The 19,073-nt window shown below is 34.0% G+C and overlaps 1 protein-coding gene across 2 annotated transcripts in view; it reads left to right on the top strand.

Annotated features, from left to right (window-relative positions):
• Nucleotides 1–18,855, top strand: part of CLINT1 (clathrin interactor 1) — a 56,135-nt gene extending 37,280 nt beyond the window's left edge. The window contains exons 7-12 of one of the 2 annotated variants that reach the window (XM_004689827.1): nucleotides 1,239–1,485; nucleotides 3,374–3,443; nucleotides 9,792–9,866; nucleotides 12,819–13,111; nucleotides 15,197–15,401; nucleotides 16,561–18,855. In XM_004689827.1, coding sequence (XP_004689884.1) covers nucleotides 1,239–1,485; nucleotides 3,374–3,443; nucleotides 9,792–9,866; nucleotides 12,819–13,111; nucleotides 15,197–15,401; nucleotides 16,561–16,907 — 1,237 coding nt within the window. In that variant the 3' untranslated portion in view covers nucleotides 16,908–18,855. The remainder of the gene's footprint in view (nucleotides 1–1,238; nucleotides 1,486–3,373; nucleotides 3,444–9,791; nucleotides 9,867–12,818; nucleotides 13,112–15,196; nucleotides 15,402–16,560) is intronic. The other variant, XM_004689828.1, reaches the window with a different exon arrangement.
• Nucleotides 18,856–19,073: the final 218 nt, after the last annotated feature.

A 19,073-nucleotide genomic window follows, 5' to 3' on the forward strand; every position in this document is an offset into this window, starting at 1 on the left:
AAGATTGGAACCAAAATTTAAGAATTTTTCATTGTACTTACAAGAATAGTGGGAATCTTTAGGTCATTTGTTGCTAAAAAAAAATAAAATAAAATAAAAATTAGTGACAAGGACTTTTGAATATTTAATGAGAATTGCAGTCCCAAAATGCTTGTGGTAAAAATATATATAACCCTTTTGCTCTGTGTGGGAAGTCATTCTTGATCCTTTTAGAGGTTCTAAATTGGTTTATACTTAAGTAGAAATTGTTTTAGATTAGTCTTGAGTTAAATTGAATCAGTTAATAGTCATAGTTTTAAAGGTAATTTTAAGTGTTTTATTTCAGGATATTTATAAATTAATAAACCACCTACTCTAAAATTAAGTAATATAGGTAATGGAACATATGTCAGGTATTTTCTGTCTGTTCTACACCTATCAGAAAAAAGCCCAGTGCCTGATTATTGAAGAGTATATGAATGCTGATATTTTTAATTTGTGGCATATGAAAAACCCAGTTGTTCACTCATGTATTTTTTTCTTTTACACTATTGAAAACTGAAAAAACAAAAACAAAACTCTGAAATACCTGAGAAGAATTATTTCAAAACATTTTAAATATATTTAAGTTTTCTGTAGAGCAATTATCAGTGTTGTGTTTGATCTCCTGATACCTGGTAAAATAGCATATGATTATAAACTACATTAGCATTTACAGATGAGAATTTAATCATTTTAATTCAAATAGGATAACATTTAAAGGGAATTCATTGAAATTACAATATTAATGGGTATCCATAATATATGAGAGTCAATGACAAAATTTTTATATAAATGAAACTAATCTTTTGCATTCGACCTATTTCAAGAAAATGATTATCAAATGCAGATGTATGCTCTCTCCAGTCTCACCAGTTGATAATCCTGTTATTTTCCTAATAAAAGTTTATAACAAGCACTAGAATTATTTCAGACTTTTTTTATTGGCATGCATTTATGTAAAAACTTTTCTGTAGTAATGTTTTCTGCTTGTCTAGAGAATTCAGCAAGAATCCCCCACTCTTCCCTACACACAAACACACATACACACAAATTGTTGTTCAGATAGTTTAGGCAACATTCTGTTGGTCCTTGTCACATCATCAAAAGGGAATTTTGGAAGTTACCACATTTGAAATTCTTAAGCTGAAACCTCTGAGAGCTCCATTTTGAAAAAATCCCTAATCTTATTATTTTGCTTCATTTTTAATATCTTTTAGTGACAGCGATGAAGAAAAGAAAGCGAGAAGAGGCAGATCTCCCAAAGGAGAATTCAAAGATGAAGAGGAGACTGTGACTACAAAGCATATCCATATCACACAAGCCACAGAGACCACTACAACCAGACACAAGCGTACAGCAAATCCTTCCAAAACCATTGACCTTGGAGCAGCAGCACACTACACAGGGGACAAAGCAGGTCCAGATCAGAACGCCTCTAGTCATGCCCCTCAGTCTTCAGTGAAGGTGGGATAGCACTGCTTCACAGTATATATTGTTTTCACCACTTCACTGGAAGGCAGGCATTTCTGGGAAGTCATATTAATGATCATCTGGCATGTTTCACTCGGAGTTATTAATAGCAAGAAATCTCTTTGGACATGAAAGCTGCCCAGTTGCTGAGTGATTGTCTATATACTTTCTGTGAATGTAGAAATGACACTCTTGGTTCATTTGATAAAGGTGGCAACATCCTGTTTCGTTCAAGATGCCATAACTGGTTAACCCAGCACAAAATTCACAAAGTAAACCATGGTAGTATTTGGAAGTTGTAAGAAATGACCAAAAGGGTCTAAGTAGCAGTGTGATAAATGGTGCCTGTGAAGGGAGGGGTGGCTTATTTGCCTGGTAGTCATGGCTGATGAGCAGCAGCACTGCTTCCTGGACTTACTTTATTTGTTTCTATTCACCACAGAAATGAAAGCCAACTGCTAGCTACCTGGTCACAAGCTAGTCTTTGGAAATATGCCAAAGGGGGAAATTTGACCCATGGATGGAAATGGTTTTTATCACTTTCCCCCCACTGGTGTTTACCCAACTTGTCCCTTTGCATCAGAAATAGCTAAGAGCTAGGAAAAACATTTTTCTAATGTTTCCTGCAAATTGTAATAAACTCTAAAAGCAGAGTTAGTCCTACTTAGTGGCAGGGACGAGCACTTTCTCAGTCTTTGCCAAATATTTTCTGGAATGCTATATAATTTCATCCATATTGTGTGCTCTTTTTAGTTTTGATGAAAGCTTCACAATTGATTCTTTTCTTCTTTTGTGGCCCTGGTGTTTCCATGTACTGATGGCTGTACAGTATGTGGGAGATAAAGATAGTCAAGATTAATAATGTACACGTGTGATCACTACAATATGGAGAATTCATTCAAAGTTGCATATGGAAAATCATCCAAACTATCATCTTTATAAGTTGACATTTTATCTCAAATAAATATCAATTTGTAGTGCAAACTGAGCATAGGTTACTCTGCCAGTAACACTGTATTTGTAGTTATTACTGCAAAAATATGTCTAGAAGGTTAAAGTTCTTGAAAAGTTACTCAATTGTTTTCACTTTCTCAATCTCAAGACCTGTTTGAGCCACAGTTTAGAATTTTAATCTTCAAAGCTCTAATTAACTTGCCTAGGAACTTACAGTGTCTTATCATTGCCTAGCAGTTCTGTTGTGATATACTGTTTATGAATTGAATGAGCAGGACATAGTTATCAGGGTGCTGAGGTCTAGGGATAAGAGGAAAGATGTTCAAACTGCAGCTCCACAGTGTAGTTTTGAAACACTTATAAAACAACTGGATAGCTCGGTTTGTTAAATAATAGAATTAAGCTTAGTATTCTACTATACACAGTCACAGAATTGTAGAATTTTAGAAGTGACTAGTATTGGACCGCTAACCCAGTGGATCTCAGACCTTGGAATTATTGCAACTTTGTAAGGCTGTACAGGCCAGCATAACATTCTGAACAGGTTCAGCAGGTGTGATAGGACTGCAGTCTATATATTTGTTCTCAATACTGTTCTCAAGTGATTGTTGTAACATAAAACATGAAGATCTGTGTGGACTCTGAAAGTTATGTTTTCCAGAGTAAACTATAGTAAGAAAAGACATAGGAAAAAGAGAGGAATGTGGATGTTAGGGATTTTTACAGTGCTAGGAATAGAATTATTTTAATATATTGCTTCTTTGTAAGGATGTAAGGTTATTTCCCCTTTTTCCCCAGAAAATTTAAGTATGTCCTTATTAAGGTAATTGCAGGCATTTTATGTCTAAACTGGGAGAAGTGAATAGAGCAGATTTAGAAAAAATAGTAGAAATTTGTTTTCTCAGCTTGTTCCTTGTGTTTGTTCCAGACCTCAGTGCCTAGCAGCAAGTCATCTGGTGACCTTGTTGATCTGTTTGATGGCACCAGCCAGTCAACAGGTAAGCTTCCAGATCCATCCCTTTTTTTTTTTTTTAGTAATCTTAGTTTTAGAGTAATTTTTGTAATGCCAAGTAAAAAAAATGAATGAAAAATAAAATTTTTTTTTGTACAGGATTTCTTTTTAATGTGAAATTAATAAGACATATGCATTATTTGAAGGGAATTGTTTAATTACCTAAAATAAGTAAGATGGCACTTAAATATTTAATAATTAAGTGATCTTTCTCCTTAATTTCTATAGCAGTATTTGGTATTCTTTGCTTTATATGCAGAACGTACTATTCTGTCTGTGTACTGTCCTTCCCTCAGTCTTATTCTGTTTCTCAACATCAACCCTGCTTAGATCCCATAATTACTTGTTGAACTAGACACTGGCGTGGATGCTGGAGGTATGTTTTTTTCAGTAAAACAGTTCTTGCCCTCATGGAAAGATTAAATAGAGGAAGTAATACTAAATAGGTTCCTAGTTAGAAACATGCAGGAGAAAGGGATATTTTGTGACTTGACATATATCAAGAGACTTGAACAAAAGTCTCATACGTAAGTTTGCTCATATCTTCGGTTTGATTTACAGTATATAGATTTTGAGCAATTCCCTATAAACTTTTTCAAGAAGTATATTTTCTAGTTGCATTAGATGATTGTGGAATTCTAGTAAACTGTCCTTCAAGTCAAAACAGCTTAAGAATCACAACTTCTGTTTAAGGAAAATCTTTCCCAACCTGTTTTAGAGTTCATTTCATGCTCAAATGTAGATGTCACAATTTGGAGTATATAACTAGTATGTAAGGTGAGTCTGTTATTCCTAGTTGTGTGTAATGATTTTTAAAAGCTGCATTGTTTTAAAGTTAATATTTAAGTGGAAATCTCTGATGGAAATTACTTTTCATTGATAGTTTAGTACATGTAATTAATATAAAGTATATTATTTTCTCTGAGCCTATTACCATAAAATTCTTGAACTGGAAGTAAATTGATCGTGCATCTGGTTCAGACTAGGTTCTGATATTCTCTGATTCCCATCCTTTTTTTTTTTTTCTGTAACTTTAACTCTTCCTAAAATTATTCGTTAAGATCTATTGAGCTGTCATGTTCAAGATCACAAATGCAACTGCAGTTAGTTGTTTAACGATTTATATACTGTCACGTTGTATATTTAAGATTTTCACTGTGCTTATTAACTAGTAGTTATTTTATAGTCAGATAATAAAGACATAGTGTCACAGAATATCAACTATTTCGGGCTTTCAGTCATGAAATATTAAAGGGCCCCTTTTGTGCTCTGAGTAGAATGAACTTCTTCCTCGGTGATACCAAGATTTCTTTAAAGAGAGAATCATTGATTACCAGTATGCTTCTTTTGCTTAACACAGGAAAAAAAAAAAATTGTGGTTTTTCTTCTCCAATGCAAACAGAAGAATGACTAATTAAATAAAAGTAGCAATTAATGTTAACAAGGTAATTGAGACAAAGTCAATGTATTCTGAAAGGTTTCTTGCCTTAAAGTTTAGTTCATCTTAATAATCAAACAAATGTGACTTTTTTATATAAAAATAAAGTCAGAGTTATTTTTTAAGTTATCTCTTATTTGAAACAGGTTATGGAACCCTCTCCCCATAAATACATATACCTCGTTACCCCAGATCTCTATTTAAATATTTTGGTAATATATTTTTAGTTGAATCCAGCAGTAGAAAAAATTGAACATTAAATCTTTAGCACCTACACATGAGAAAGTCTAAGAATCTACTATATTAGCATTGCTATTTGGTATGCCATTTGGGTGTCATTTACCAGCTGTGCCTATGTTTATAATAGTACCATCGTGCAAGTAAGATGGGCATGAACTGTAAAGCTAAGCAGATACGGCATCTGTACCACTCACTAGATAAATCTCTCCTTAGAGAAAATGCTCCGATTTTCTTTGTGTGTATGTGTATAGTCTTATTAAATCCATCCTGTTAGTATCTTCAAAGGTGCATGTGGTTAAAATCATTGTAGAATATATATAAAGTTTAAAAATACACATTTGAAGCCCATCCACTGATGTTTATTTTAGACTGTTCTGATAACCTACTTTGATGGTGCTCTTTTAAAATATTGTGTTAGTTTTTACATATAGTACATGTCTAAGTAAACATTTTAATATATAAGTCATGAAGTGTAATAAAAAAATATGCAAATTGGAAATAGAATGCCAAAGCCTTTCATTTTACAGTGCATCTCACTTCTTTGAAAGTCCATGTTGTCTCCTTTGGCTTTTGGCAATTAAGGAGTATACATACGACTTGATTAACATACTTTACATAACTCATTGTTAGTCCAGTCAGTGAGTTTGAAGAGAAAATACACCATAATTTATAAAACAGAAAGATACTATTTGACTTGTAGTATGTTTTGAATTATCTTTGATTTGTTGACGTTGGAAAAGACTTTAAAAGTTTAAGGTGTTATCAGATTCCAGGTTTTCATCATATTTACATTTCAGTGTTGCCTGGTACCCAATGATCACTAAAGTTCACTGAGAACATTTACATAAATATGCACCACCTTGATATAGCATCTATATGATAATTTATATATTAGGATTTAGTTGAGTTGTATCTACTTTAACCAAGTTTATTAAAAATAAAACATTTTAACATTTTTTACTTACTAAAAGTGACACACACTGAAATTAGAAATTTGATGGAAAATAAGTAATTCATCATAACTTACATATAATTAGCTAGCAGTTATTTTACTGACTACCCAAATGTATCTCTTTTCCTTTTCCAAATTTTTCCTTTTAAAATGTAACAAATAAATTTTGGTGAATATGCTTCTAAGTACACTTTCTGAATAGTCAGTATATAACTGCCTTACCTTACATTATGTGGGTGTGGGTGTGTGGATGGATGTGTGTGTAAAGAGAGGATATATGGATGTCCTGTAACAGACTACCTCTTATTTTTTTTGCACATAGGTTTTGTTTCATTGGTTCCAATTTTTTCTTTGTTATGAAGTAGCAAAATAATATTTTTCAAAATCTTGAGAAAGAGGAAATAATAATTTAATTTTGCTTTTGTGTTTGACCACAGAGTCTTAATACTTCTGGTATTTTTATAGACCAGTTATAACTTGTCTGTTTATGGTCTTCATCCAGGTGGGGGGTGCTCATCCATATTGTTTTCTAAAACCTTCATATAATGAATTCTTTAGTGTATATTTGAGTTATTGTTTGCATTTTGTTATTTTAATTTTTTTATATTATAATCTGGATCAAATGCTTTAGAGAAAATCCCATTTGTAGTTTAAGCACTGCCTACTTAAGTTATATTTTTCCTGTTCACAGTATTGCTTCAGAAAATACAGGTTCCCAGCTGGTGATTGTAAATAACCTCCTTGCTGCCCTGAAAAAGCAGATGGAAATGGTTCATTTATAATGACAGCTCTCATGTGGGAAACTTAAAAGGATCACTCTTGTGGTGAAATTTAGCAGTCTTCCACATGCAGCAAATTTTAGTGCACTGTTATATTTAAATTCTCTTAGAAGTTATCTGTGAAAATATTAAACGTATAGAGTTTGTTGAATTTAAGGTATTAAAGACATCATGCATAGAGTTACATGAGCATGTTTGTATATGTCTGTGTGTGAGATGTGTCTGTGTGCAAGTATGCATGATGCAAGTAGTCCCTCCTAGGAAGAAGAAACTTCTTAAATAGAATTTTTTTCTAGATAGCTTTCAGTGTTGAAAGTTATATTCTGTAAAACCATAATCTCTGGTACTTCATAAGATTAGTCAAGCATTAGATCCTTTTTGAGGAAAGGCAGCTTCTGTTGTATAATACTCACGTATGTGTTCCATTCTGTACTCCCAAGTTTTGTTCTTATATTCATGTTGAAATCAAACTTCCTGTAGTTGAATGGAGAGGAAGACTATTTGTTACAGATAAGAGTTGTTAATATAGTTTAATTTCAGTTTCTGTGTAGAAGGGCAATAGAATAACCAAAGTAGGTAATTTTTATCCAAAATACTGAGTTCACTATATGGCAGAAGTATAATGTCTCCCCCATTTGCGGTTGTAATCTACAATAGTCATTGTTTTTATATTCAAAAGAATTTTTTTCATAACCTAAACTAGATAAGATGTGAAATCCCTAACTTGCTTGGCATAATAAATTACATGCTGATGTTTACTTACTGCTTGGAGGAAACAAATTAAAATACTCCCTAATTTTGAAGTCCCTTAATATTATAGTAAGTCAATAACTATCATTTTGTTCCCTAAACCAGTGTTCTTTGATCAGTTATGATTTTAAGTAACAACAGTGTGTAACATTCTTTTCCTAATAGTATTTACTAATATAGGTGCTAACTTATAGTTTCAAAATATAGCTCCTTGGTCTTTTGTTCCCCTCATTGTATTTTATCAGGCTGTCTCTATAAAGAAGAGAAAAATAACTATGATGTAATCCTTTAGATAAAGTGAAAAGGAGGCATATGAGCTGTAGTGTTGGTAGGAGTAGATGACTTTTGACTTAGGTGGATGTTCATAGTGGGTAAGATACATCTGAGTATGGTGCATCAATAATGAGGTGAAAGAATGAGGAATATACCTGCTGATAGTTGACTACAGTAAATGTACATTAAAAAGAAATATCAAGTACTCATGTATCAGAAACTGATTTGTTCCTTTTACCACTGCTGGCCATTTATTAAGAAGAGGAGATGGTTCTAGTTTAATTAACCCAGTTGAGAGTAGCAGATGGGGCAGAATGTCTTGCAGCGATAAGACAATTCAGAAATGGCACCAGATGTTGAAAGCTGTCCCTGGTGGTGTTTGAGTGCAGCCCAGATGTTCCAGTCCCACCTGGCTAGTTTCTAAGCACTGCGGGCTAAGCAGCTGTGATGTAACCTATATAATGTTCGCATAACACTAAAAGCACTATAATTGAACTGCTGCTCAAAATTTCTGAGGTTGTGACTCTAAGAGGTGAAATCTTTAAGGACAAGCAAAAACAACAACTATTTAAGATTTTAGTTTTGTTGCTATTTATTTCATTGGTAAGCAAATTAGAGAGATGGAATATTAAAATTTAATGTTGCTGTTTAAATTGTAGATAAAAATATTCTTACTCATGTATTTACAACTAAAAATTTGTATAAAATGTGATTTTTACATATAGACTGATTTAGACTTCACTCCATTAAAATGCTAGGTTGTAAATAACAAAAGGCTTTTATTTGTCCATGCATTAAAAATGTGCAAGTTTTTGCTTCCTTATGGATAAACAATAGAAAAATCATTCACCAAAGTCATTATTTTGACTTTCTTTTTCTTCGATTACTACCAAACTGATTTTTATTTAAATCAACTGCAAGTTTTTTCTTTTTATATAAAAATTCAAATAAACAGGAAAATTTGCCACATTGCTTTAGCTCCCTAATTCTTTGGTTTTTGTCTTAGTGCCATTTGAGAGAAAATTGCAAATATCATGACATTTTGCCCCTAAAATTCTTCAGCATGTATCTCCTTACAAGGGTATTGTCCTTTGACATTACAATGTGTTTTATGTTTAGAAATTTAAAATTTTAAAAACTGGAGTTATTGCCTAATAAACATACCAACTGCAAATTTCTCTGGCATCTCAATTATGCCTTTTTAAGATAACTAAAAGAAAAACAAGCCCAGTAACAGAGCACACATTTCATCTACTGTCTTGTGCTTTTAGGCTCCTTTAATCTAAAACAGTGTTCTTGTTTTTCATAATGTTGACATATTCTGAAGAGTCTTGGTATCTGTTTTGTAGACTATCCCTCAATTTGTTATTTGTCTGATTCATTTCTCATTGAATTCAGGTTAAATATTTTTGGCAGGAATGCCTATCCTTTCCAGTCACCTTTCCTTACAAGTCCCACAAATATGATATTGTCTGATTATTGGTGACATTGTTTGATCACTTGTTTAATACTGTTTTGTCCAATTAGTAGTGATAGTGAGTTCATCCATTGTTTAAGATGGTATCCATCTAATTTATCCATTATAAAAGTAATTTAATCTCTCTATTTGCTGAGTAACCTGACATTTTGAGACTTTTGATACTGTGTGTCACCTTATATTTGTGAGATATGAGTGAGGGACAACCAGCTACAGATTCTAATATCAGTAGATGAAGGGCTGAGAATGTAAAGTCTGAATAAAGGTCACATGTGATGTGAAAACTCCATCTAGCTAGCTTTACAACAAATAAGGGGTCTCTAGTACTCAGTGTTTTTTAAGTGTGTGCTAAAAGGGCTTCCTGAAATTGCTACTAGTTATTCTGTGGTTCACAGTTTAACTTTTTCATCATCATCATTTTCTAGGAGGATCAACTGATATATTTGGAGGATTTGCTGATTTTAGTTCAGCTGCTGCATCAGGCAACTTCCCTTCCCAAGGTATGATATGATCTGATTGGCTAGAAATCTAGGAGTATTAAATAGATTATCGACACAAATGCCTTAACCCTCAAATCCGTTGCTTTGGGGCATTTACTCATTGTAATATTATAATTACTAATTTCTAAAGAATTTTTCATAAATGTATTTTGTTGGGCCAGTGTCTTAAATGTACCAAATGAATTATTTTGGCTGCAAACTATTCACTGACACCTAAATGAAGTGGTCCTTATTGAAGTAACTCTTCATTTAACCTTTTTTGAGGGGAGAAGTTTATGAATTATAAATAATCTCACTTAGCTGCAAAAATATTATGGTTTATGGCTAGCTAATATGATTTTCATGGATGAAATGTAAGGACATTTGGGTTGAGGAGACTGTTTTACTAAAAAGCCATTTCTATGAAAAATAACTGAACTTCTTTTTGACATATTCCTAGTGAGCATTTGAACATTATGCAAAAGTTCTTCACTCCGTGTTAGAAATTTTAAATGCCCATTTATTGTGGTCATCATTTTGCAGTATGTTTAAATATTTGTTACCTTGTGCACCTAAAACTAACATAATTTTATATATATCGATTATACTGAGAGTGGGGGTGGGGGAGGAAGGGTAAAAATAACCCACTATCCCAGCAGAATATATAGGCTTAAACATCAAGGGTTAAGGTGAAAGGTTTATCTTTTTTCCATCTTTATATTAGTGGATTATTTTACTCCTTCTGCCATATACTATGGAACTTGTTCACTTTGGGAAGGCCTCTTCACCTCCAACTCTGTAAAGTAGGAATAATGCTACCTATCACAGTTTCTTATAAGGATAAATTATGTCTGTACAAGTGTGTAGAATAGGGATGACTTTGTTATTAAGTGTCTTCATTTTTAGGTTCTAAATGGGGTTGGTAGAATTTTTTGTCTGTAAAAACATTGAAATTAGAGAGGTAACTTAAAAATATTAGCTATAAGAAAAAGTGACATGAAGCAGAAAGAAAAAATAATTTAGCTAAATTAGTCTTGCTTCTTTCAAGTAGCTATCCTGTGCTATTGAATGAAAATATTTCTTTCAAAATGTTGTAGGATTTATGAAAGTATATTCATAGCTTTAATATGACTTAAGGTTACTCTGACAACTTGTGTAAATTCTGAGCATGTTCCAGAAACTAGAATTGTGAAACAATTAACTGCTGTATTTTGGAATTATAGGTATGCCTGAAAGGACTTAAAGTCTTACTGTGGGCAAATCAAAGTGGAAGATAAACGTTGCCCAGATTTTATAGACCATCTATGTTAATTCTCGAAGTTTTTATATATATAAAGTTGCCTACCATGCAGATAATTCAAATATGTTAATATTGTTAAGCAATACATGCCTTCACCTGTATGCATGATTAATATAACCTGATAACCATTAGGCAAAGGGCTGAAACTGTTACAACAATGATAAATCATTGCTGAACAATATATGCCCCACTAGAAATCTCCTTCTCCTGTGATTAATCATCTCAGATAAAGTTTTCAGATGGGGCAACACATTTTGCCCCAGTTTCTGTTCTGCTTTTTATAGACCAAGCAAATAGAAAACCAGCATAAAGTTTACCTTTATCCAGCCATCCTACTCAAACTAGTTTGAATTGTTTTATAGAATTGTGAAGTTCTTAATTTTAACTCTTTTATAAAGATCAAAGATGTGTTATAGAAAACCCTAAGGTAATGAATATTAGCTCAGTGCTAATTTTAAACTATTGGTAGAGTTTGGGGTTTCTTAATGAATTATTTTCTCTTTTTAAGTGTGCTCCCTTTTTAATATAGTAAGAGAAGATTATAGTTTTAAAGACTTAATGTTACTGTTCTTTGGCTGTTTAGCATAATGAAACTTAGGTTGTAGTGCTTGGTTACCTTTTAGTTTGATAAAAGGTATTTCTATGTTGTAAGTGAACATAAAGTACAGAGAAGGGTGTTAATTAACTTGAAAATACTGTTCGTTTTCAGATGACAGTTTATGTGTAGTTCTTTTCTCACCTTTGCTTTTTCAGCTACTGTTAATTCATATTTATCTATCATCCCTTTATGGAAAGGTTTGTTTATTTGGAGTCATGTACACCATAGTTTGAAAAACTTTTTTTAAAATATCACTTGCTTTTTAATCTTCACAACTCTTGCACATTTTTTAAAAAGTGAAATACAGGAGAGTTTAAGTAGGTGAAGCGTAGTGATAGTTCTCTTTTAGAACATTAGCATGATTTCCTGTTACAACCAAACACTTTTTATTTAAAAATATTGTGTAGTCCCATGTGAAGCAAATGATGTGTACTAGGTTTATATTATGACTATATTCCCTGGGTTGTCAATGGAAACAAGGCCAAATGAGTGAGAAATCTCTTTCCATAAAAATTTCAGGGTTTTTGTCATGCTTTTCTGTTTCTTTTGGTAAATTTTAATCTCACATGTATATTTTTTTTTAAGAGGAGAGAGTGTAAAATACAGTTTGATTTCTCCTTCTAAATAATAAATGAATGCAGTGATTTGGATTTTCAGTTTTTTCCTCACCTGAGGATTCTGGATCTTCCAGCAAAAAGTTCAACAAGTTTTATACTACCTCCTTTTTTCATTGGGGTCTCAGGCTAGTTCACATTTGCTTAGCTGGAAACATGTTCGATATGCAAACTTAGGTTAAAGAAAAGTTTTGATTATAAGTTCTATCACCTAAAACCTGCCAAAGGATAGATTTTACTTCATATGTAGGAGTTGTTTTTTGTTTTGTTTTTCTTTGCCATATAGTTAACACTCCTGGAATATTCATGAGAAAGAATAATTTCCAGGTGGAAATGGTAATGTAGATGTTAACCTGGATGGACACAGTTCAGTTCTAACTTATTTCAAAAGTTTATAGATTATTACATTCATTCTGTGCTTTTCAGAAAGTGTTTTACCTTTATAGTTCTTTCTTTCTCAGTAACTGCAGCCAGTGGGAATGGAGACTTTGGTGACTGGAGTGCCTTCAACCAAGCCCCACCAGGCGCCATTGCTTCCAGTGGTGAACTCTTTGGCAGTGCCTCCCAGTCAGCTCTAGAACTTGGTGGTGGCTCACAACCAGCTCTGGGCCCACCTCCAGCTGCCTCAAATTCTTCAGACCTGTTTGATCTGATAGGCTCTTCGCAGGCAACCATGACTTCTTCCCAGAGCATGAATTTTTCTATGATGAGCACTAATACTGTGGGACTCGGTTTACCCATGTCAAGATCACAGGTAAGTTGTCTCCCTTCCTCAGATATTGCAATTCAGAATCTGTGAGATACTTTAAATAATCTAACAGTAGATTGGCACAGAATGGAAAAATAAGTGAGCACAATATGTTCCTTTTGCACACTGCACTAATCTTATACTTTTATCCCTGGTAAGATCATTTGGGTTCTAGAGGGCAAGGTTTTCTCACCCAAGTTGTAACCCATGTAACGCTGTATGTGCTTCCTTACTTATAGGAGGCATTTGCTAACAATTTATTGAATTAAGCAACTTGGCATCTAATAGTTTTAAAAAGTTGTTTTTATGGCCCTCCCTGGTTGCGCAGCGGGTTAGGAAGCAGCACTGCAAGCTAGCTGCAGCCTCTTCGATGAGAGTTTGATCCCTGGCCCCGGAGTTGATCCACAGGATGCAGCAGACCTCCCCTGTCTTGCCTGCTGCTCCCCTCAGCAATGTACTTCATACATCTGCCTTTTCTGATCCCCACTCTGTCTCTGGTGAATCCTATCACCACCCCTGTATCTCTGGCCTGTACCCCAGGTCTGAATGCATAAATAAATAAAATTTTGAAAAAATTTGTTGTTTTTAAGAAGAAATAGAGACTAGAAGTATAACTTCACTGAGGGCCAGCATACTCTAAATAAGATCACTTGTCATGTCCTGAAAGAAGTGTTACTTCTTGGTTTCTAACTTTTTTTTTTGCTAAAGTTTTAAGTCATTTTCTAAAATGGTGGACATTTGGCCGTCCTAGTATGCTAGGTGTTTAGTCTTAGCACTTACCACCACAACAGCCTAAGCTGGATGCCCGGCCAGAGAGCTAATCCTATATGGTGCAGCAGACCTCTCTTGTCTCACCTGCTGCTCCCCTTAGTATATTTCAGTAAATCCGCCTGTTCTGCTCCCCACTCCGTCTCTGGTGAATCCTCTCACACACACCCTACTCCCTGCAACTCTGGCCTACACTCCAGTTCTTCTGTGCAAAAATAAATCAAAAATCTTATAAAAATTAATTAATTAAATGTTGGACACTCTTCCTTATTCTAGACCTACTCTATATTGTATGAATATTATATAGGATCTCTGTTCAAGTTCATTTTCATGAAGAAAAACCACTAAATGGGAGCTTTTTAATTCACTGCTTTAATAGTAAGTTCTAAAATACCTTAGAATTTGCACAAGCCCAGATTTGGAATATCTGTGTCTGAGTTGTACAGAAATTTCCTATTTTTCATTAAAACTATTGAGAATGTTTTTATATGATACTAATTATTCATTTCAGTATGTAGATTTTCCTCTTTGAGTGTTAGGATGGAGGAAGAAAAGAAAGAAGCAGAAAGGTGACAAAGTATACCAAACATTGGGGGTTACGCACCAAGTCTATACAGATGCCACTAAATTAAACCGCACCAGTTTATTTTTTGAGTTTCTATCCTGTGATTTAAGCATAAAGCCAGTCTAGTTACTTTCTGACTTTACTATAACTGTGTTTTGATTCTTTGCATTGGTACATTTTCAGTTCTTCCACGTCCTATTTCTTTCCTTTTTCATAGTTCTCCATAGTCACTACCAGGCACTGCTGCTTCTTTCTCCAGAACTGGTCCACATATAAGAGCTTCACTGTGTTGATCACTTTGGGTAATTGATGTGTACATGGAACAGGGAGGTATCATCAGATTGTATGAAATAAAATTAGCCAATTTGTCTTGATGGACTCACTTATTATAACTGACAAATTATATTCTAAACTCCATTTAGGATATCTATTTGTATATTTCTTTAAGTCTGTACTAACCTGTAGTTAATAGTTTCCCTGTGATGGTGACTTCTAGACTTTGGGTGACAGGATGATAAATGTTATTTAATGTAACATGTTTTTTCTCACCTCAAATATGAATTGGATTTTAGAAAAACATCTTGGACAGCTAGTGATTCAAGATGTTGAAGACCTTAGCATAGAACATTTTTGGTTCTTTTAGGTTCCCAGAGTTTATAAAATTGGTTATAGTTTTAGAACTATTATAAAATAAACTACCATTTGATAAACTTTCTAGAACACATGCTCAATTTTTAGAGCATTTTTCTATTTTCCAGCCTTTGCAAAATGTTAGCACAATGCTGCAGAAGCCTAATCCTCTCTATAATCAGAATACAGATATGGTCCAGAAGTCAGTCAGCAAAACCCTGCCCTCTACCTGGTCTGACCCCAGTGTAAACATCAGCCTAGACAACTTACTACCTGGTATGCAGCCTTCCAAACCCCAGCAGCCATCACTCAACACAATGATTCAGCAACAGAGTAAGTTACAAGACTATCCATTTCTTTGTGTGCTTGTCATCTTTTACCTTGATGTTAGGACTACTTCAAGTCATGAAATAAAAATACATAACACAAACTGCCAAAGGTGTGGTCACCTCATATCAAACTTGAGGTCCCTCCTAGTACACTGACATACTTAATATTCTCTTGGTATAACATTTATTGTATTATGATGAATTTGGAGAACCAGATTGTGAAAATAAAAATATCTGTTGTAGAAAAACTTTTAAATGTATGCATGTATAAAAATCATCTGAAACAAAAATCATCTGCACTCTATTGGAAATAGTCACCATTAATACATCTTTCTTTTCCAGCCATTTATTTAACATTCAGATGATTTTGCCTGTATTTTGCTTCTTGCAATCCTCATTCAGGGTTAAAGTATGATCATTTTTCTGTGTTCAGTATTCTGAAATAAAAAGATTTTTAGATGTTCAACTCCATCTTTTTGCTATTATATATTACTCCATGATTTTATATAAATTCTTTTACTTGTGATTTTTTCTCCTTTAATATAATATCCTAAAAATAAGATGAATCAGGGCTCTCCCTAGTGGTGCAACAGGTTAAAGCACAGCACTATGATGCTAGCTGCAGCCTCTGCAGCATGAGTTCGATCCCCAGCAAGGAGGTGACCCACTTGACATGGCAGACCTCTCCTGTCTCATCTGCTGCTCCCCTCAGCAGTATATTTCAGTGGGTCTGCTTGTTCTGCTCCCCACTGTGTCTGGTGAATCCTCTCACCCCCCACACCTCTGGCCTGTTCCCAGTTCTTGCATGCATAAATAAATAAATCTTTTTAAAAAAAATAGGGAATCAAAGGGTATAAACATTTCAAGATTTGTGATATACAATAACTCTTTACAATTTATTAGGTCAAATTCAACAGTAGACTTTGAAAGGATGATGTTAAATTGGTTCATGTTTTCCCTAGCCCACTCTTTACTGTTTCTGCATTTTTGGAACACCAAAGTCAGAAGCCACTAAAACTACCTCTAGTAAACAATGCCGGTGCATTGACTTCTCTTATAAAAATCACTGTAAGGGAATTTTATTGATGCATAGAAGTACTGGTGACAGGGGTGTTGTTTTTCTGCTCTGTGAATAAAGCTCTTCATCTCTTTTCTTCTGGTAGATATGCAACAGCCTATGAATGTGATAACCCAAAGTTTTGGAGCCGTGAACCTCAGTTCTCCATCGAACATGCTTCCTGTCCGGCCCCAAAATAGCCCTTTGATGGGGGGGCCCATGCCTGTGAGCATGCCCAGCGTCATGACTGGTGCCATGGGTATGGCCCCTCTTGGAAACACTCCAATGATGAACCCGAGCATGATGGGCATGAACATGAACTTAGGAATGTCAGCTGCTGGGGTGGGCCTGACGGGCACAATGGGAATGGGCATGCCCAACCTAGCCATGACTTCTGGAACTGTGCAACCCAAGCAAGATGCCTTTGCAAATTTTGCCAACTTTAGCAAATAAGAGATTGTAAAGGAGCAGATTGAATGAAGGATTTTTAGTTGTGCAGAAAGGTGATGTTGAGATGGAAAATGCTAATCGACTCCCCTTTCTTTTATCAATTAATTAAAATAAACCTACATAAAGAACCAAAAAGGCTGTTTTATAAAAGTGAAGTACATAGTATTCCATATGGCTGGTCCAGCGCACTTCAGATAAGGCAGTCAGACCATCAGAGCCATTTTCCCAGTGAGGATAGACCATAAGTGGGATTGTGAGACCATTAAAAGCCTTTGTAAAATCAAAGAGCCCATTTTAACATCATAATTTGTGGGAAGACTGGAATAGAGCTGAATAAATGTTTGAATCTCTAATTTTATACTTTTCTTTTCCTGAGGAACTTGATTTTCTGTCCCTGAATTGCCTTGTCATAATTGGGTCTGTTCCTTTTACTACCACTCTTGAGTCCATATATGAAATCATTAAAGTTGGATGATCAGTTTTTTATAAAAATATATATTTTTGTCCAAAAGAGGCATACATATGTGATTAAGGCTAAATCAAAGGTAACTGGAATGTATATACTTTTGCTAATGTTCCAGCAACACTGCTATTCTACTGTCCAAATTTTTATTGTAACAAAACCTCTTTAAGCAATTGGTGATAGCTGTGGGACTTTCCCCTAATTTCTGCTATAATTATTCCATGCAGATCTAGAAAAAAAAAATATTTTTTTCAGGACTGCTGTATGGTTTCCTTTAAAAGAAAAAAAAAAACCCTCCAGTATTTTCGGGCGTTTTATCAGTTGTCATTTACAGTTTGCAGTGATGCAGTTGACAAGGCTTCCTTCTGTGTTTAATCCCTGTACCACACCATGTAACTGTCCCCAACAGTTGGAAGAGAAAAATATTTATTTTTATGCTTTTAGTGTCTTTTCAAAACATTGAAAAGGTGAAAATCCATTCAACCCTTAAGTTAAAGGTAAATGTTAGAAATCAACAATATTGGCTTTTAGATTTTATACAGTATTTGTTTTGTTTTGGTTTTGAGTGTATATAATATGGCATTAGCAGTATGGCCCCGATAGAGGAATTAAATATCTATTATTAAAGGAGACCTGTAGCAGTCAAGAGATTTTATTGATTTAATGGCAAATAAAGGAAATTAATTAAACTGTTTTTGTTTTCCTGCTGTAATTCTGCATTAAGCTCACATGAAAATCATGATTCTTGAGTTTGGAATGCAAAATTGTTTCACCCTCAAGCTGGGAATATTTTTTAAAATAAATACTATAATATAGGTTTCAAATTATTACCCCCCCAACTTGTGTTGACATTTTTTTTATTAAATTGATAAAACTTTGTTTCCATTGTATTCATAATGTTCTGTTATATGTAACATTAAAATGTTCATTAAAATCAATGTTGAACTGCTTTTTCTTTCATTCTGTTAGATATTTGAGACCATTTGGGGAAAAAATAATTATAATTTGGGCAAAGTAATTTTTATAAATAATTTAAAATTATTTAATGACTTCTTTATTCTTTCCTATTAGACTCTACTGTTAGGAATTAAAAATGAAGCAGCAAAGATATCCTGACCTGCTCCATTCCTGCTAATGTTCCATCTACAACATTTCTAATTAGGCAGAAATTCATGTACTTCAGCTAAGTGGTAATGAAAAGTGATTCATTTGCTGAATAAGAGATGAGAGAGAGTGTAATTAGCTGACTGTGGTTTTTAATCTTTCAACAATTCAGTGTGTTTAAATTAGTTTCAAAGAATAGGGGCTTTCAAGTGTTGTTACTTCAGAGCAATCAAGCCAGGCTATGGTGGCAGTCTGGAGAATATCTTCACTGATACTTTAAAGACAACATCTTAAATGGATAGTTTCTTTAAATTGATAGCGGTGTTTAAGATTTTCAAATACATATGGCTCTTGGATGAGGTAAATGTTTTGTTTCTGAACTTTTGTGTTTAAATTTTCTAATAAAATTTATCTTAAGTAATTCCGTACTATGCCTTCTTCCTGTGTTGGATTCCTGAGACAAAAAGAAACCCCCATTTCAGTTATAATTATACCTCAAACTCAAAACAAGGAGTTTGCTGTCTTATTGGTGTTTCTTGTATCAGAACCTGTGAAAGAGGAACAAGAATTGTCTCCTTGGAGGTTCACCCATTTAAATGACC

This window comes from Condylura cristata, unplaced genomic scaffold (assembly GCF_000260355.1).
Source record: "Condylura cristata isolate star-nosed mole 26May11 unplaced genomic scaffold, ConCri1.0 scaffold00026, whole genome shotgun sequence".
Classification (NCBI taxonomy): domain Eukaryota; kingdom Metazoa; phylum Chordata; class Mammalia; order Eulipotyphla; family Talpidae; genus Condylura; species Condylura cristata.